The 20,102-nt window shown below is 36.2% G+C and overlaps 1 protein-coding gene across 1 annotated transcript in view; it reads left to right on the top strand.

Annotated features, from left to right (window-relative positions):
• The window catches only part of MAP3K1 (mitogen-activated protein kinase kinase kinase 1), a 57,727-nt gene that overhangs the window by 24,672 nt on the left and 12,953 nt on the right, over nucleotides 1–20,102 (top strand). The window contains exons 2-10 of the mRNA XM_082300921.1: nucleotides 9,653–9,803; nucleotides 11,816–12,019; nucleotides 13,715–13,915; nucleotides 14,686–14,802; nucleotides 15,310–15,458; nucleotides 17,831–17,952; nucleotides 18,675–18,756; nucleotides 18,883–19,060; nucleotides 19,501–19,791. Coding sequence (XP_082157047.1) covers nucleotides 9,653–9,803; nucleotides 11,816–12,019; nucleotides 13,715–13,915; nucleotides 14,686–14,802; nucleotides 15,310–15,458; nucleotides 17,831–17,952; nucleotides 18,675–18,756; nucleotides 18,883–19,060; nucleotides 19,501–19,791 — 1,495 coding nt within the window. The remainder of the gene's footprint in view (nucleotides 1–9,652; nucleotides 9,804–11,815; nucleotides 12,020–13,714; nucleotides 13,916–14,685; nucleotides 14,803–15,309; nucleotides 15,459–17,830; nucleotides 17,953–18,674; nucleotides 18,757–18,882; nucleotides 19,061–19,500; nucleotides 19,792–20,102) is intronic.

Below are 20,102 nucleotides of genomic sequence, written 5' to 3'. Positions count from 1 at the left end.
GGTCCCAAAGTCCTGTATGAGGTTAGAGACAGATTTGTTCGAACTACCTTGTAAGTACATATAATCAGAATGTTTGAATAATGCAGTAGTGGGAGATGAGTAAATGTCAGTGTAGATTTGGGGTTGTTCCACAGTGTGGTTTATTTTTTCCAATAGGATATATTTTTTAATCTTTTTGTACTGCATTATGTATAGAGTGGCTTTCAGTGTGCAAAGTGGTGGTGTAGTCAGTACAGTGATGGTGTTTTAAGAATTTTTGCTAAACAATCACTCCGAACAATCCTGGAGAAAAGATAATATTTCTTAGAGCTGGCAAGCATGGGAATACTAAAAAGTGCTTGAATCAAAAATTGCCAAAATAAGTGCAAGAAATTACAAGTAGCCAAAGCATTTTCTGGTGGACTGCTGAAAGGCAAAAGTGAAAGCACCACCTGCAGCTTCCCCCACAACATTTTGAATTCGCATTAAGTAAATGCTGTCTGGTGCCTTTTGCAGGAAGTGCAATTTGCCTTTTTTTTCCTCCCCCTACTTACTACTTTTCCTGTAATAATTACTGAAGCCATGGGTTTAGAGAACTCAGGATGGTGATCAGAGTGGAATGCAGGGAGTCAGTGTGTACATTCTGAGCACTGGTTTTAATAAGCAGAGAGATGACAGTTCTTGGTAGCCCACAAAACCTGTGACAGGTTGGGAGTGATCTGCTGGCAGTCAGTATGCTAACTGAAATCTGAACATAACTAAGGCATCTTTATTCACCACTATGGTCTCTTTAAGACTTAGCACTTCATGTCAAATACTTCTACTCTTTCATAAACCTGGACTTAGAAGGACCACATACGTGTCACTAGATTAAAAATGAATTAATTTTGCTAGTTTCATTTTTAAGAGTGTTTCACAGATAGGAAAACTGATACCAGCTGACCTAATAGCTCTTACTCTTACATCATCCCTCAAGTACTGTGTAAAGCTTCATTCTGCTTCTAATTTCTTTTGCATGGTATGTCTTAATGAAATCAGACTATTCCTTTTCATATACTAACATGTTTTGTGTAAGTGCAGTATCTGTCTATATAATTTCATTCTGATGCATCTTTCTAGATCTATGTAATGTTATTTTTCTCATATTATGGAGGGATGACCATGCTTTATGATGCTGTTATTCGCAGTCCCTTATGTACAGGGGAGGCATTATGCCTGGGAGCCTGGGATGAAGTGGTTAATCTGAAAGCTTGAATGCAAAGGCCTTCTATCAAATTTGGTTCACATGGAACAGTGTCTTTCCTCAAGTCACTGGTGACAAGCTGGAATTCTCATAAAGTAATGCTCCTCTTGTGTTATGCTTTCATACTGCTATGTGAATGTGTCTGCAGTTTATAAGTCAATTTTTAAGCAAACACTGAAGATACCCACTTTTCTTTACCCAGACCCCTATCATACGGAAATGAGCTCACTGCATTTTTGTTCTGACAGTATGTAATTTGTAATTAGTATCAAGAATTACATTTTGTAAGGAGCGTGAATTACTATAAATTAAAAACTTAAATACATTGTTATAAGTGAGATGTGAAAGCAGCAAAGTTTTAAAATAAAATCTCAGGAATCCACTGAAGATGATAAGAAAAAATGGTATATTTTTAAAGCGTATACTTGCTGTCCTGTATTAGCTTTCTTGTTTTGTTATCAGACCTATTTGGTTATTATGGAAAAATATTTTTATTGCTTGCTAACTGGTTTTTTAAATTTTTTTTAATTGTCTCACTAAACACTCTCTTCCTCATCTGGTAAGATTCCTGCACTTATTTTCTCTTTATTCTGTAGGTTTTAAAGACGACAAAACAGGAGTTAATGGGGCTGTATCATTTTTAGCCATATGCTCACAGAAGTTTTGAATGCCTTTTCCTGTAATTTTTTTTGTCATGGTAGCTTGACGTTGTCTTCAAAAAATAAACATTTGCAATAGTAGCTGCCATTGTTGAAGTGGGTGTAGTTACTGTATAGTTGGCCTGTGGTTAGATTAGCTGACAGATACCACCAAAAGGTCTCCTTCTTTGAAAGGAGACAGCCCTTTTCAGCACAGAGCACTCTATACCTGCAAGGGTACTGCATGGTGTGAGCATTAAAGAACTGCAGAACCTAAATCTGGATCTTCATGGTGATAGTCAGCTCTCCTGTAGCTCTCTGCTGATAGAAGATAAAGCTGTTCAATGTGTGTCTACCATAAGTGGGTGAAAGGGTTGCTAGGGTTGTATTTTCTTACCCAGCAGTTACTCTGAATAGGCTTGCAAGGAATTTTTAATGTTATTTCTGTGCCATAGGAAAGCTTTTATGACAGTCAGAAATCCGTGTGGAAACATTTAGCCCACTTTGGCCTTTGAGCAAAATTCAGTGTATGCATGAATCTTCAGAATCTTTTGAATGAGTCTCTGACTGTCAGTGAGCATGACATATATCTCTTTAGCAAGTTTAGTGCCTGTTCAGTATAGCTGATATATATAGCTGTTTCTATATCATGGTATCATACTAATGATATTAATTCCTAGTGTAACGTGGATTGGTAAATACATAGACAAGAAATATAAAAAGAGGGGGGGAAAAAAGCATAAACTTTAAAAAATTAATACCAAATAACAAAACAGAAATTAAAGAAACAGATTGGGATGCTTAGAATACAAGGGGCCTGCTTTGTGATTCCTAATTGCTACTTCAGTACAACTAATAGATAAGAATAATAATTGGTTGTAATTGTCAGCAGTGTCCACTAAGAAACAGATATAACCGTGGTGAGAAATAATGGTTGTCATGAAAGCATGTCAGTTAGATCATTCTTCAGAAAAGAGCAGGAGACCTGTTAAATTTCTTTCTGCATCTCTGGTCTCCTTCTGTGTGGCCAGACTAACGAGCCATTAAGACCTAAAATTTGTAGAGGATGTTGTTTCTTTTCTAGAAACAACATATATGTAAGCCTTAAATTTTTTCATTTGCTTTCTTTTATTGTTTATTTTTATGATCATATTTTGGTGAGAGACCTTTCCAGCAGTAATCTCTGAACATTTGGTATCTGCTGATAATTCTGCCATTTTGAACAGGGCCAGGACATTCTAAATTTTTTCTCATTTATAACTATCACAGAAATCATTTAGTAGGTTGTAGCTTTTAAATTTTATCTAGCTTATTCTGTCCAAGCTACTTGTTTGTATGCTATTTTATTTCCACCATTCTCATTGAAGGTAGAGAATATAGTGTGCAGGTTTATCTGCCTAACCCTAGGATCTTAAGCTGATTCAGAGCATAATTTTTTTGTATGAAATATCTGATGTTCTGTACTGATGACAGGGGAGTAAAACTGGCTAAGAAACTCTTAATCCTGTGCATTATGTGTGGGGATGTTCTGCTCTTCTCTGACAGTCATCTAATACACAATAAGCAATTTTATCTTTAAAAGTAGGATAGACACTTGAAACAGTAGGATATCTACCTGATATACTGACATATAAAAATAATCTCCAATGAGAACTTTGTTTTAGGACTTGTATTTTGGCTTTTATCCTACCTGTAATTCTCATCTTTCTGTTAATGGCTTAGACTTCTGCATCAAGGACTTCTGCAAGGACTGTATCTGCTCTGACCTGATCCTTTCTGGGCGTTGGCCAATCACATTTCAACTAATACTCCTAGTTTGAGCTAGGACAGCCTTGAAGGATTTGGTGCCTAAGAGATCAAACTTCATACTAGAAGTGAAGAATTTGATTTATAAAGGGAGTTTACTTACATGATATGTAACAAGTAAAAACTTGTTCGTATACTTCAGGAAGAGCTAGAGGAGGTCTCTGGTGGGGCAACCTGGAGGAAAGAATCCCTTTCTAACACCTACGCCTGAGATCCTATAACAGATGGTTATAGGTGGTGCAGATGAACTAATCATACAGCTGACTGTAAGTGAGCACTCCAGTTCAGTCTTTGTAATGACATTACTGCTGTTTTTGAAGTAAGGCCCAGTGGTATGTTGCACCACCATGGAGACAGGACTTGCGTATTCTCTGCAGCTGACGTAACATGAACTGGGCATACTGGGCTCTGCTGGGATGCTGAAGTTTGTAATACTGTAATAAATATTTGAACTTCTTTCATCTCATTTTGGGTATAATAAGCAAAACTCATAAAATTATTTAAAAAATTAAACTGCACAATTACTAGTAGCGTTGGGTCTCTTGTATCAATATAAATCATTTACCTTCTGTAAATTTTAGAAATTCTGCTCAATAAACTTGGTAAAATTTCAGGGTTTTAGAGATAAAGTACCAAATTCTCTTTGTAAAGCATTTATTATGAAAGTGGAGAGTCTGAGAGATCATGTAATGTTACTGATGTTTTTCACATTTTGAAAACACCTATACGCCCTGATCCATCTGAACTATGACTGGCTGACTAAATAATGATAGAAAGAATTAGAGAGCCCTAAGAACTTTGTGTAATACTCGTGTGAGATGTCTGATAGCTTTTTTAGGAAATACACAGAGAGAAGCCCATTTCATTTGCTTTGTAGCAAGCATCCGTTGTAAACGGAGGCTGTTGTTTCTTGTGTTGTTTTGTAGGCGGACTCATTTTCGGTACCTACTGAGTAATATGTATCTCAAAGGATTAGCTAGGTGGTTTCAGAGCAAGAAATAAAACAAATGGTTTACATTGGTGAATTTGACTTCACAGGAGCTAGAAAATCCATGCAGGAAATTTACCTCTGTATGTTTTGATATCCATCTTTGGAGTTTTGAGCCTTCATCACTGGGGCTCACAGGAAGGATTGACCCTTCTTGACCAGGGCCTGTGAGGTTCCAGTGAAGGGGATGGCTCAGTCTGTGGAGTTAGAGTTTTGGTTGTGAATACTGTCCTGTTAGCAGTGAAATACTTTTTGACAAATGCACCTTTTGATGTACCAGCCTTCAAGGGAGTACTCTTAACGGAATAATATGACTAAATTTCACACTTCCATAACATTCAGCTAAAGTCTCTGTAACTATTTTTGGAAGCCAGGTACCTTTGTCTCTAGGAAGTAGCACATTTAGTTCTGTTGTTAAGTGACAGTTGCTGCCATTTATTACCAGGTTGAGAAGGTTCCTATGAAATTTGTCGTTTTCATAGTATCTGCCATACCCGATCTTTTGCTTTGTTAGAACGAATGCATATGGTTAGATGATAGATGCCAGCAGTAATGAATCAGCAGGAGAAGGAACAGGAGACCTGACAGGAGGACAGACCATGCCTTGTCCGTCTTGCTCTGGTTTTTATTAACTGATCTCTACTTCATTAGAAGTACATAATGGCAAAAGAGAAGCTGTGAGCACTACTGGAACTGTTAGTGGCAAGAAGTTATCTCAAATATTGGTAGCTGACCTCCTCAGTTCAGGGAATGGCTAACTCTTTTGTCCGTGTTCCTCACATTTGAGCACTGCTCCTAGCATGCGTCCTGGCTAGCTGACTAGTCTGGTGTTCTTGGGACCTTTTGAGGCTTGGGTTGCATTTAGCTCGGTAACCATATTGTTAATTTGTGCTTAAGATCCTCAAAATGAGATCTTTATGTCCCACCTAAGGTCACTTCCAGTTTTGATTGTTACAACAGATGGCATTTGTATTGAACAAATGATGTAATTTCTGCTGTATTCGTTCTTTCTCATCCAGTGCTCTTCCATCAGATCTGTTTTTAACTGCATTGATTGTTCTGATATAGCTCCTTCGTGACTGCTTTTGTTCATAAATATTTCTTGTGGTTCCTCATGGTTTGACCACTGCTGATATTGCAAGTTACTTTTGCTAAATTGCTTCCAACAAATGTTTAAAATAAAAGAAAAAACCAAATAACTCAGCAGCTAATAACTTTTCTCCTTGCTATGATTGGGTATTTGTGGATATAGCAAATAGAACCTCCCTTTCTTGGTGAATTGACTCCTCTTTCAGAACTTGCCTTTTTCCTGTCTTCCTAATAAAATAATTAATAATTAATGCTAATAAAATGTGGTCCAGCCTGGCTATTGGATAAAGCTTTTTTACCCAAATAAGATAGCAGAGAAGCCAAGACATCTATCTAACTGCTGAGAGGTACAATGGAATGTACAACTGGCAAATGAATTGGAGCTACAGTTGAGCTTTCATATACCATTATATACCCTTTGTAAGAAAAACACATGCAGAGAATTAGTACTGAATTCACCAAGCTTTTAGAAGTAAAGTTTGCTTGTGTACTTCACCATCGTTTACTAAAACAGCATGTGTACTGCATACCTCATTCTAAAATCCTGAGTCATTGGTCCATGGAAAACAAGTTGTTCATAATCTAGCTACTCATTTACCGTTTGCAAGTCTTCAAAATTAAGAAATGAAGGACATTTTGCCTTCTCTGTTGCGTAAGATGTTGCAGTAGATTGTTTCCATGCAGTATGTTAATCTTACTGTATTGAGTTTTATAGTTCATGAAGCAAATAATCCAAAGTGAATAATGCAATTATTAAGTTGCAAATCAGTGACCTTATGCATTAAACTCCAGTATTCATCACACTGTTGACCTTGCTCAGTACTCCAAAACTCAGTTTATACCCATTTCTTTTGAACTTCTTAACAATTACTACAGGAGCTTATGTCTGTTGATTTGAAAATACCGATACAAAGAATTGAGAAGGTACTTGGTGTTGCCTTAAGGGGGAGGGAGGCAAAGTTTAAAAGTTAAAATTTATCAGAAAAAAAGCATATTTTATCATCTTTTTTTCTACTCATGAGAAGCTGAAACATTTAAGAGCAAAATCCTGATGAAGCAGAGGGGTGGGCTATTGTGAAATGGAATGCTCCCAGGGTCCAGGCATGTTCTCTGAGGTTTGTTTTTAGCTTGTACATTAGCTTTGCACTGTGATTCAAATGAAACGCCACCTGGGAGTCACTTAAGCACATAGCTGTCATGAATAGGTGCTGCTGTATGAAGATCAGAATACTCTGTACACTGGAGCATGAAGTCCTTGGTGGAATATGCTCTGGATTTCTTGTTTTTATTTTGTGCTGAGGTACAGTGATACAGACTGGCAATCTAAACATCGTTGTGTGGAAAAATCTCAGCTTGCCTGACACAGATGAGGGATTTTGCTTAAGAAACAGAAAACAAACAAAAAAACCAAACCTGGCAGGTTCAGGGTCTCAAAGTGAGGGTATCTTCCAGTATGTAGGAGTTTGGTGCAGTTACAGGAAAAATATTTTTTCCACAGACCCAACAGATAAGACTACTTAATGAATATTTTAGCCAAGGCTTGAGTTAAAATACGAAGTTGTTTTGATCACTTAAGAAGATGTGTTCTATAAATAAAAAGAAATATATAGAGATATACATACAACTTAAATTCTGCATAAGATAACTGATTTACTAAGCAAAAGCTTTCAGACTCGGTTGGTCTTTCCCACCTGCGTGTAGAGAAAGCACAAGAGTTCTTTGTGCAGGCAAGAGTAGATCGGTTTAGCTGTCACATGAGAGGAAGATAGCTGCTTCTGCTTTTTAGAGAACAAGCAGAGATTGTGAAGCCTCTGCTGTTGTATTACATTGTTCATGAATTCAAGTCCAAGGGCCTCAAAAGACTTTTTTAATATCAGTTGGGAAGTTAATCATGGGTATATGAACAAATGAAATACTGTGTTATTCTTTCACTGCTGGTGGGATGTTTTCTGTCTAGTATATGAAGTACTCAAGCAACTGAGATGGTTCATGTCATTAAATAACTTGCATCTGTATTACTTTGGAGCTGTGCTGTTCTTATCAAATATTTTTTGTCTTTGAACAGATTTTTTGATTGAGAAAAAAATGTAAAGTTGAGTCTTTTTACATAGTGATTTCTTCCACATTTGAAACTTTCAGGCACGTTCTTCATTTGGACTCTATCTACTGCTATAGTATCTTTGTTCTTCATTAATTATCACTATATTTGTCTCTGTTTCTAAAAGGCAATGCTATGGAATTCAGTGCTGGGACAAAAATTACTTCTATGTCACTTGCATTACTTTTAGAATTAAGCAGGCATTAATGCTTAACCTCTGAAAAAACATTAATTCTTAGGTGGATTGTGTTTCTACTTATAAACATTTTTAAGTCCTTAATCACTAGAATCACACAGTTCTGCATATCCAAAATCAGTTATTAACAGTAGGTTTAGAAGGTAGCTTGAAAGAAAATATATTTTGTTTACAGTGTCCATCTGCTTATTACGTTTCAGTGCTGAACAGGAAGAATTATTTCCTGCCTCAGAATCCTTTGTTTCCTTTGTCTCTACAATGAGAGAAGAAAAAAATAACAGTACTCTCCTGACTAGCAAAAACTTTTAATTTTCTTTAAAGTACAGATTTGTGATAAATTACTTTAGTAACACAATGCTGCTGAAGATAGGAACTGTTATTTTAAGATTTTATTGCAATGAATATTGCAGGGAATATGTTTTTAGGTCATCATACAGTACATAAATGCAGTTGTGACTGCATGGTTAAATGCTTTAAAAGCTGAGACTGCACGGAAGAAAGCAGTGGTTGTAGCTAAGTTATTATATAGTCTTCCTCTTTAAGCTGTGATTTTATTTTTGGAGTAAAGTCTCATTCTGACAGTTGTCTTAATCAAGCTTGCTTATTTCTAAAGAGCACTGACTTCAAGAAGATGGGTGGGGATCATGTGCTCCTGCTTAAGAATGTGGTTTTCTTGGTGATTTCGCAGATAGCTCAACAGAATCAGGAAATCTTCTAGACTGTTCATATTTGTTTTTCAGTGTCTGACAGTATTTTTTGCTTTTTGTTGTTGCTAGCAGTCACAAGGAACTACTTTGCTGTAGGTCAGAAAGTACAAGCCCAGATGGATTAAATTTTCATTTTACAGATATGAACTTGCTGTGAGTTTTGCTCTTATTATAGCTGACTTTAAGAGCTCTTGAGTCATTAGTCACTTGGAAAGAACTCATAAGGCCACTAACCTTAATTTTGTGACTTCTGTGTCTAGTTTAAATACACTTCAGGTCAGTTTGGATGGGGCAACCTAGTCTAGTGGGAGGTGTCCCTGCCCACAAGCGGGAGGGCTGGAACTTTAAGTGTTCTTCCAACCCAGGCCATTTTATTATTCTCTGATACTTACTCTGTATGAGTTTACAAGTTCTCTTTTTTTGAGCAGAGTTCATATATGAAGAGGCACTAGGTACATAGTTTCATTCTTGTGCATCCTCTGATTATGGAAAATTTTCATCTTTATATTAATTTTGTTAATTATTTTTAAATGGAGACTGTAGGCTTTGAATTGCCACGAAATGTATGAACCATTCCAACACTTGTGAAGATGAATGGCACGACATAGAGGGTAATTTTTGTATTGGTTTTATATTTACCAAGACTTTGTTTTTACTGGTTGTTCAGTGCTACAAACAATACACACATTTTAAAGAAATATCCCTCTAAACAAGTATTGTGCTTCAAATGGCAGAACAACAGATCAGTTGTAACTCTTAAAAGGCTTCTTGCAGTCTGGTGGAAATAATGTTTTAGCAGCTGCATTGTAAGGAGAGGGAGAATAGGGTGGCACAAAGTTTAAGAATGCTGTGGCATTATACTTTAACTGAAATTAATTGTGTTTATGACTTTTTTTTCTTTGCTGTAGTCGTGACATGGAGAATAAAGAAACCCTCAGGGGGTTGCAGAAGATGGATGACCGCCCAGAAGAGCGCATGATCAGGGAGAAACTGAAGGCAACGTGTATGCCAGCCTGGAAGCATGAATGGCTGGAAAGAAGAAGCAGGAGAGGCCCTGTGGTAAGTGGCACTGATGGAAGGACAGTATCTCTAACAGCTATTACAAATAAAAATTACTTAAATTTCTTTCTGTTAGAGACCTCTGTTTCTTAACAATTTCTCTGCTCCTAATCGTGGTGGTCCTGCCCGTTTCCTAGGGGGTGTTTAGCAGGACAGCGCGGCTGCCTTTCCGAAATGCAGCGCGTTGGTTGGTGTTTATTTTTAAGCACAGGCGTTATCGCGGCGCTGCTGTGAGCGGGCACGCACGGCTGCGGCACTGCTGCCCTCCAGCGGCAGCAACCGGGACTGCGCCTGCTCGCCAGGTGCGAACCTGCTGGAAACAGGAACAAACCGAAACCCAGCTGCTCTTCGGCCAGCTCTCAGCTCTGCTGAGATTTGGATGACAGTGTTCTGTTAGCCTTTTGGGTATTGCTTTGGCATAAATGGCTTGGAAGTGCTTTAAGAAATGCAAATAGATCAAACCTGAAACATTTTTAAGAGTAGTTTCAATTCTATTCAGCATATTGCTGGTTAATTAACAGCCATTAGTTACTTATAAACGTAGTTGCATTGGTTGCTGTGACTCCCATGTACCACTAATGTAAAGTTAAGATCATCTGATGCAGTATGCAAGTGTTTGGGGACAGCTTTTCTGGAACAGAAATAAGGTTCTGTTCTGAGAAATAACGTTGAAAATACTTAAAAGTGCACCAAACCCCAATACCTCAAAGGATCAAATAACACAACTTTAACTTTAAAAATGTAAATGCTTTTGGGTTATTGTGTGGTTTGAAATTGTTTTCCTGCTCAGCCCACTTCCTTTGAGGTTTCTGGGTGTGTCAGTACAACATTTGATGCTCCAGATTCTCAATTACTGTAATTTGACATTTTTAATGTTTTCAAGCACAAGTAGCTGGTAACTGTAGCTTGTCCATAGGTACATAAATTTGTATTCTGATCTTCCAGGAAAGGAGAAGCATTACAGTTATTGGTAGGAGGGAAAAAATGCTTTTCACTGCTCTTTATACTTCTCTTTTATCCTGTTCCCTTTAGTAATTGGGCACTGAGTCTAGATGTCTCTTCTTACCCTAAGGAGGAAAAGCCCCTTTCAGTTTTTGTCTCAGAGAGACCTCCGGAACTTTCTGGGAGAGATCTGCTCTGTTTATCTGAGGTGTTGCTTGGAGCTTCCTTCCAGTGTTGAGTCAAGTCTCTGAGACACTGAAAAATGTAGAACTAAAACTGAATCTGCCCAGTGTGACTGTTTTTAATTTGATTCTCAGGGATGTTACTCTTCTTATGCATTATGTGGGTCTGACAGGCAGAAAGCTGAAAGTTGTCTTGAAATATTCTAATCCTCAGTATCAAAATTGTGTTCATGCAACAAAGCAGTGAATTGGAAGTGTATATATTCCCTTTGCTTGAGCAGCTATGTCTATCCACATTGTGCAGCACCATGCACGTTGGTTAGCTCAGACACCAAATGAGGTATAGCTATTTTGCTTGTATGGCAGACAAAAAATGTGGATGTGGTTTTTTCAAAGAACAGCACACCTAATTTTGCTGGATTACCTCCATGTTTGAAGTCTTTATTTTGCAAAAGTGTTGTGCTGTAGAAATAGTAACCCTAGTATTCTTCAGCTGGTACCATGTTGAATGGATGGATCCAATATTATAGCTCTTAATAAGCAGACAGTACCTGTAGAGGAAAAAGTTCTTTTGGCTTCAACTTGGCAGATGGGGAAACTGCTATTCTTTAATATATCGTGATAATTATAGAAGTACTTTGAGAATTAAATCAGTTGCTTACACAAGTAACATAAGCAGCACAAATGGACAGGAAGAAAGGTTCTTGCTTTTGTGTTGCACATAGATCAGGAAGCTAATCCCTCTTAGATGTTAGTAGTATGGCCCAAGGCATATTTGGATATCTGTATAACGGCTTATTTATAGTAAAATAATTCTTGATTAATTTGATTTGCGTTAATGTAAAATTGCCAATTAATAATTTTAACATGTGGTTTAATTTCCTCAAGGTGGTGAAACCTATCCCTGGAAAAGTAGATGGATCAGAAATGAACAAACTCTGTCTAGATTCTCAAGCTGAAGGACAAAACACTGCTTCACCTACACAGAAAGGAAGACGTAGTCCTTCTCCTAGCAGCTCCTCTTCATCATCTGCTAGGACAGTTAAATCTGAGTCACCAGGTGTTAGAAGAAAAAGGGTATCTCCAGTGCCTGTAAGTTGCAAGCTGTGATGTAATTTTCAGTTTGGCTATATTCTACAATCTTTTGCTTAGAGGGGCAGTTGGTCCTGCCTCTGTAGAGCAAGATGCCGATATAAAGAGGTTATTACAGGGTATCACTTGGGTGACATACGTATCTCATGTGATACTTCTCATGTGTGTTTTCTTTTTCCTTCAGTCCTGCTTTCATTTGTTATTGCTAGGAAATAAATGAAGAAATACAGATACTCAGTCAAGATTACATATATGTTCTCTTAGCTTGATTAGCATGAAGAAGTGCTGGTAGTTTCTTTACTTTTCTTTTTTTTTTTTTTTACTGTAGTCAGTTTCTCCTGCCTGTCAGTTCTCTGGGCAGGTATGTTCCATTAAGGATTGGATTGTGGATGAGATTAAGATTCCTGTAGAAAAGTGTTACTGGTATACTCTTTTGATCCTCTATTTCAGAACTGATCTTTATGCACAGATTAGGGAAGATGTATTTATGTACGTTGTTAGAAGTCTAAAATCACTATCACTGCATTCTAGGGAAGATGTAGAATAGAATGTTTTGAGCAAGAGTAACTGGCTGAACTAAAGATCAAGAGTATATTTTGAGCAATAATATCTAACGTGCTAGGTTGTTGTAAAAATGCTCATCAACAGTTAAATTCACAGTGCAATTCACTGTGTAATTCACAATGCAATTAGAGGAAAAATAAGATCTAATTGGTTTTATTGTCCCATTGTTCTAAACAAGTTTTTCCAGTATCAGTTAAAATATGTACTGCCATTCTTCTGAACTAGGGACAAGTATCAAAAGTTACAGCACAGCAGCAGTAGTCCTTTCCTCCTGACAAGAGAAACTGACAACTCACCAAAATACTGAATTTTGTCTTTGATCCATTTTTACTTGGTTGGTGTTTTTTGGTTTATATTAACTTTTCACATTAAAAACATTAAAAATCCTGGTTCTATTTCACTTATATGATGGACAGTGAATTCATTATTACTTTCATCCTAACATGAAATTCAATGCATATAAATAAAAGCAGAAGATCTGAAATGGGATCGAACCATTAATGCATTTCATAATGTTAGAAATGTGAAGAATTTAATTGAAGACAATCTTCCTAAAAGGTTTGGGCCACTAATTTTTTTATTATGGGGAAACAATATTAAAAAAACCCCCAAAAGCATCTTCAGCTAAAAGTTGCTTTCATGGTGGAAAAGGGGGCAAGCTGTATCTTTTTTTTTCTTTTCTTTGGAATTTTCTTAAACTTTTGATCTTTGTTGGACTTGTATTCCCTTTTGTAAACTCTAGTCATAGCATTTTTTCATTTATGAAATACATTAGCATTACAGCCTTATATACTGATCTCTTTTATTGAGTAATAAGTCTGTGATTATCTTCTGATTGAATTATGTTTGATAATTCAGTAGTAATATGGTAAGGCAACCAATGACATTAAAATAAAAAGCAGTTTAAGACTCCTTTTGTGTCCCAATGTCAGGCAAGTTTCAGCTACAGAATTCAGTTTTCATATGCCCTCAAGGTCTGGCATGGGAGAAGAGTAATCCTTTTAAATCATAGAGTCTAAGAGATTGTAGTACTTCCAGGTTTTGGGGACTCTTATTCTGGAAATAAATAAACCATACCTATTTAAACATTTTTCTGTCCTTTGAATGCTCATGACGGAGGCACTTCTGTAGTTTCAGAGCGGACGGATAACACCACCTCGACGAGCCCCATCTCCAGATGGCTTCTCTCCGTACAGCCCTGAGGAGACAAATCGCCGTGTCAACAAAGTGATGCGAGCCAGGCTGTACTTGCTGCAGCAGATAGGACCCAACTCTTTCTTAATTGGAGGCGACAGCCCTGATAATAAATACCGAGTGTTTATTGGGCCTCAGGTAGGGAATGTTTTTGTCTTGTTTATAGCTTTTACCAATTCATAGTTAATTTCAGAAATCTGTTTAAAGCCAAATGAGATCAATCATTGATCACTGTTCTGTAAAGTAATGTTTCAAAGTTGTAATCTGTACTCATGGAATACCAAAATCAGCTTGTAATTTGTAAACTACATTTGTCTACAGTTTCTCTTTTTTGAAAGAAAAAAACTCATTCCTAGAAGTGGCTCTGAATTATATGTCTTACATACTCTTGGCTAAAATTTGGCCACTTAATTCCTCTATTCATGGGATGTGTATAAATGACAAACACATGACATAATTCCCTTATTGTGTGATAATTTCATTGATATCCATAATGAGGTTCATAGGCTTTCTTGGTACTAATGTGATGCAATATTGGGACACATCCAGGTTGGATAAAGAGAAACATCTCATTTAAGTTTGATTGATGTCCTGTTGTGGATTTGTGATTATATGCATAAATTCCTTCCAGTTTGAAGCATAAAAATAGCTTCAGTTGATTAAAAAAAAGGGATGGGGTAGAGGGAGAAAATAAATTGAAAACTGGTGTCATAATTATATGCTTTCTCATCTGTGTTTCTGAATAATATTTTAGGAATTCTCTTTTTTTGTAAGTCCATGCAAGAGACATTTTTGCTATATATGAAATATTTTTGTGTTGGGGGATGGGTAGTGTATGTTCTATGATACACTTAAATGTGTAAAAATTACCAAGTCAGTAGAGCCTTAGCATATACTTTTCTTTGCAGACTTGTAGCTGCGGCCGTGGGACTTTTTGTATTCATCTGCTGTTTGTTATGCTGCGGGTCTTTCAGCTTGAGCCCTCAGACCCAATGCTCTGGAGAAAGACACTGAAGAACTTCGAGGTAATCAATTTCTAATTGATGTAATGATGATCTAGAATACACTCTATAATGTCTTCAGGACACTATCTTAAAAATGCTGAAAACTGTTAGATTTCAAGGCAACAAGAAATATGTTTATAATTATATCTTTAATTCAGTCACAAGAGTTCTTTCAGTGGAAAAAATTATCTGCAAATATTACACATAACTGCATAAATAGTAGAGAGCTGTGGTTTAGTGAGTGATTCAACTCTTGGGATTTTCTACTCAAATTTATAGATCTGTCTCTCTGAGTTGCTAATAGGAAGGAAGAAAATGGGTATTTTGAAGTGATCGTGTGTTTACTTAAAGCTGTTATTTTCAATAAGCAGGTAAGTTTTTGGTATAAAATGTTTCTTGTGATCTTTTTAGTAGTAAGACTTCTGATGAATAGATTTTTCCTGTTAGCAGTAGTTTTGGTAATATGACTTTTAATTACAAGCTATTCATAGGATAAATACGACTGTTGCTATCTTTTTCTGATGTTAGGTTGAGAGTTTGTTCCAGAAATATCACAGTAGGCGTAGCTCGAGGATCAAAGCTCCATCTCGTAACACCATCCAGAAGTTTGTCTCACGCATGTCAAATTCTCATACATTGTCATCATCTAGTACTTCTACATCTAGTTCAGAAAACAGGTTAGTATTTTTTAAAGGAATTACAAGCTTTGTTTTGTAGTTTCAGAATCACCTACATTCTTTTTGTTCAAAGCTGCTTTCATTTCAAGCCACTTTAAGTCTCTGCATTTGCAAGCTATCAAGTCAAGCATACATTAGTCACTGTGGTACCAAATGGGCATACTTGTTTTGTAACTTCTGTTGGGAAAATGTTAAGCAAAGTTGTGAAAAGAATTTTTTTGACCCTGTATGAATTTTGCAAAACAAACTTAAATCTGAGTGCAAGACTGAAGCATATGTCAACTTTGGTAGCCTATTGTGTGGATTTTTTCAAATACAGCACTTGTGCAAATGTTAACAGAAGAATAAACATGATTTTTCTTTGTCTCCTGTCCTGCTTTGGAGAAAAGCTTGTGTGTCTGACAATACAATGAAAAATATTTAGGTAAATGCACTCTATGTAAACACATACATAAATGTAAAAACACAAGTAAGCATATGTTTTTAAAACTACTTCATTAAAAATGGATGTTTAAATTATTTTAAAAGGGCAATTAACGTGCTAGCTTTATAGTTTGTACAATACTAAATGATGTCTTGTCTATGAATTTTAAGTGATGTGTTATTCCTTCATATTTTTTTCCCTGACTTACTACTTGAGTGCTTTTATACATTCTTTTCCATGGTTTTGAAAAGATACTGATTAATTTTTTAAACAAATAATTTATGCTTGCTTTATTTTGTGGGTAAACTGTACATCATTTAGAGAGGTCAAACCAAAGAAGGCAGCCCTAACTGAGGCTTTGTTTTGTGTGAAGTGGAATCTAACTTAAGGAGTACCTTGATATGTTACTTTGTGATAATGAGCATATTAGTAAGTATTGAATATATTCAGACAGGTTTATAATTCTGATATACAGACTGTGACATTAACTTCACTTCATCTTTTACTTATTTTTCCAAATTATGTCACAGTAAATAAATTCCATAAACAAAGCTGTAAATACATAATTACTCTGGAACTACTTATCTGTGACAAGCCAGTTCCTTTTATGTAGATATTTTGCATAGGAATTATTTTTTCCCATAGGATTGTGAACTTTGCTGCCTTAGTTATCACTTTTTACAGGATGAAAGATTTTTCCGTTGTTTGCCAGTACACCTGGTGATACTGATTCACCCTGCAATAATGATTCAATGAGAGAAGCTACTGTTTTGTACTAGTCTAAATTTGTATGGTATAGTTATTGAAGAACACTGGGCATCAGATTCATTTGAAATAGAAGTATACTCGGTTCTGGTATTTCCTGTGACTTGCAGTTATGTTTTGCGTACTGCTAATTCTTCAAAAATAAGTTTCTAATTAATAAATATATATACATGTGGAAAATTATTTTTCATTGTAAGCTTACTTTTGTGGATTTTCTCAAGGAAAAAATAGCTTTGCAAGCATTTGCAAAGAAATAGAAGGGAATATTTGTATATAGAAATATAGAAATAATGCATGTACGAGTTAATTTTATTTTTAAAATACATTGTTGTTAAACAAATGCAGGGTGCCTGCAAAGTTTTAGATGTATGCCAGCTATACCTTAAATTTTTTGCTATGAGTAATTAGAGTTTTGCACATTTAAACAATATTGCAAAGGATTAAAAATCTGTGCTTTTCATTGCATGTTGTTTAAGTTTAGAAGAATTTTTTGGGTAAATCTCTGGTTATATCCATTTAAAAATAAAATTGGAGAAAAATAAAATAGAAACAACAAGTAAAACAGGGAAAATAGGGTTTTTTCTAAACATCTATGTGTGACATGTATGTTAGTGTTCATGTGAATCTATTCCATCAGTTTCTGTTAGTGGCAGAAAATTCTTGAGCAGTTGTTTATATTTTGAGTTTTACTATGTTCATCGAAGAGTATTTACAGTTTCCTGTAAAGGGCTAGAGACTACCTTGTGACTCCACATTCTAAAAGGAATGTGATGAAAAAGAATGTGGGTAACTTTCAAAGTACAAAATTTTCTTAGTTTTTCAAAACCAAATTATAAATTAAAAAGTGAAGGTTGGTTTGTTTAAAGAAGCCTTAGGGGAAAAAAATGTTAAGTGCCCAAAGCTGGGCCTTTCAATCTCTAATTGGTATCTGACCTAGTTTGAAAAGATGTCATGCGTTTTGTGACTTTCCCTTTCATTTCAACAAAGTGTTGTCTGTACTCAGTGCTTCTAAAAATCTGGTTGCTTACTTACTCAGACCAAGGTTTAGGAGAATGGTTCATGAATAGCCTATAGTTATCCAGAAGTGACTCTTCCAAACTGGAAGTTAATATTTTTTCACTGTTAAAGCATGTTCTGAATTCTGATATACCTCTCCTACAATCACAAATGTCTCTTTTTATAGTATGAAGGATGAAGAAGAACAGATGTGCCCCATTTGTTTGTTAGGCATGCTGGATGAAGAGAGTCTAACTGTGTGTGAAGATGGCTGCAGGAACAAATTGCACCACCACTGCATGTCAATATGTATGTTACCTTTGTTTTGTAGAGTTCTGGTGACTCTAAATCTGCAGAAGTACTATAGCTTACTATGGGTTTGGGTTGTTTGTTTTCTTTTTAATAAAAAAACCCAGAAATCTGCTCTTAAATGGTGACTGTTAACTCTGAGAATGTGGTATCATTCAGGTACTATTGATACACCTTATTTTATCACTTACTCACAAATCGAGTTTGTAATTCAATGCTCTGGTATAGAAGTTACCTGCAGGTCTAGAGGTTTAAGCTTCTCTTATCTGAATGAAAAGATTATGTCCAATTAGACCAATGTTAGGAATGGCCTTTTAACTCCCTGTGACTTGTCATTAGAATGCATAAAAGTCATATCGTGTCAGCTTGGATTATATAATGAATTATGAAGTATGTTTATATAATATATTAAATAAAGAGTATAAGTATTTACAGTTTGCATTTACAAATAAAATTTTCCTATATTTGTGGTGCAAAAAGACTTGAATTTCAGTTCATAACTCAAAGTATTCATTGTACTACTGAAGTGAAGCATTTCTTCATGCAGGAAAAAAAAGTTTAAGCACCCATATTTTAATGCCCAGGCTGTTAAAAGCAGCTCAGTTCAGAAGTGTTTATTATGAAACTGATGTTCCTCAGTACAACTTAGAAATAGTTATGCCATTTTCTGGTTTCGTACCCTGTAAAACTTAAATGCATATTATCCTGTTGCTGTATTCCAGGGGCAGAAGAATGCAGAAGAAACAGAGAGCCACTTATCTGTCCACTTTGTAGATCTAAATGGAGATCTCATGATTTCTATAGGTGAGGATTCAGTTGGTGTGTAATAAACTATCTGTTTCTGGATCTTTAATTGATATTTCTGAATATGCTAGAGTATTACCTCAGATGTTTTATTTGTTACCTGTGTTATTTTTTCTTGATCTGTAGTCATGAATTGCCAAGCCCTGTGGACTCTTCTGTTCTCCGTGTGGTTCAGCAACAATCTCAGCAGCAGTCTGCAGTTGGATCACAGAGAAGAATCCAAGATAGCGATTTTAACCTTACTCATTATGGAGTCCAGCAGATCCCTTCTATATATAAAGATTCAGCTGAGCCATGGATTCAGGTAATTTTATTTTGTGAAAAACGTAATAGCCTTTAGGGTGTAGAGGTGGGTTCAGCTGAACATGGGTCAAATACTTAAAAATGAGAGAACTGCCATTATTTTTGTCCGGTATAGCCAGATCTTGATTTCAGGACTGTTAATACCAATGTCTAGAAACCAACTTCATACTTAATAATTAAAATTCAAAGTGAATTAAGCTGTCCTAACAGTCATTCTCCCACTTCTCCTAATAGATTTTTTACAGAACCAGTAGTATATGATTTATGTTTTATTTCTATCACAGAATCTGTTTTTTAAGTCACTGTACCTTTGGACATATTTTTGCTGTCATCCTTGATGATTTTTAACTCATCTTTCCTCTTTTTAATTGCTCTTGTTAGGTACTTGAGTTGCATCATTATTAGTTTTGACTCCTGTAATGTTGCTTTCTTCCTTGGCAGGTGTTTGGGATGGAGCTAGTTGGCTGCTTGTTTTCTCGAAACTGGAATATACGAGAGATGGCACTTAGACGTCTTTCCCATGATGTTAGTGGTGCTCTATTACTGGCTAATGGTGAAAGCACTGGAAACTCTGGAAGCAGCAATGGAAACAACACAAGTGCTGGAGCTCTGGGAGCAGCTAGTGGGTCATCTCAGACCAGTATCTCAGGAGATGTGGTGGTGGAATCCTGCTGCAGTGTGCTGTCCATGGTCTGTGCCGACCCTGTCTACAAAGTGTATGTTGCTGCTTTAGTAAGTAGTTGTTTACTTGTTGTATTCTACTCATTTCATAGCTACTTCATTTTTGAAGGTGGAGGGAATGGGAGAAGATACATGAAGTCAGGAATCCTAGTAATTGTTGCTGAGCACCACTGATGACTTTTAACTATCATTTGAAAGTGGGATGATCAAAATACTCATAAGTTAAAGGATATGACTTCACTGGCACTTGCCACAGTGCTAAGTATTGACAGTATTTGTATGTCTTTTCACTCTCAAAGAGGAGGTGACTAACTCTTGCAGTGAATATGTAGTAAGCTATTTATCCTTTGAACATTTCACTG

This window comes from Coloeus monedula (assembly GCF_965178545.1).
Source record: "Coloeus monedula genome assembly, chromosome: Z".
NCBI lineage: Eukaryota > Metazoa > Chordata > Aves > Passeriformes > Corvidae > Coloeus > Coloeus monedula.
The sequence above is the reverse complement of the archived record's forward strand: the minus strand, read 5'-3'. Positions and strand labels throughout refer to the sequence as shown.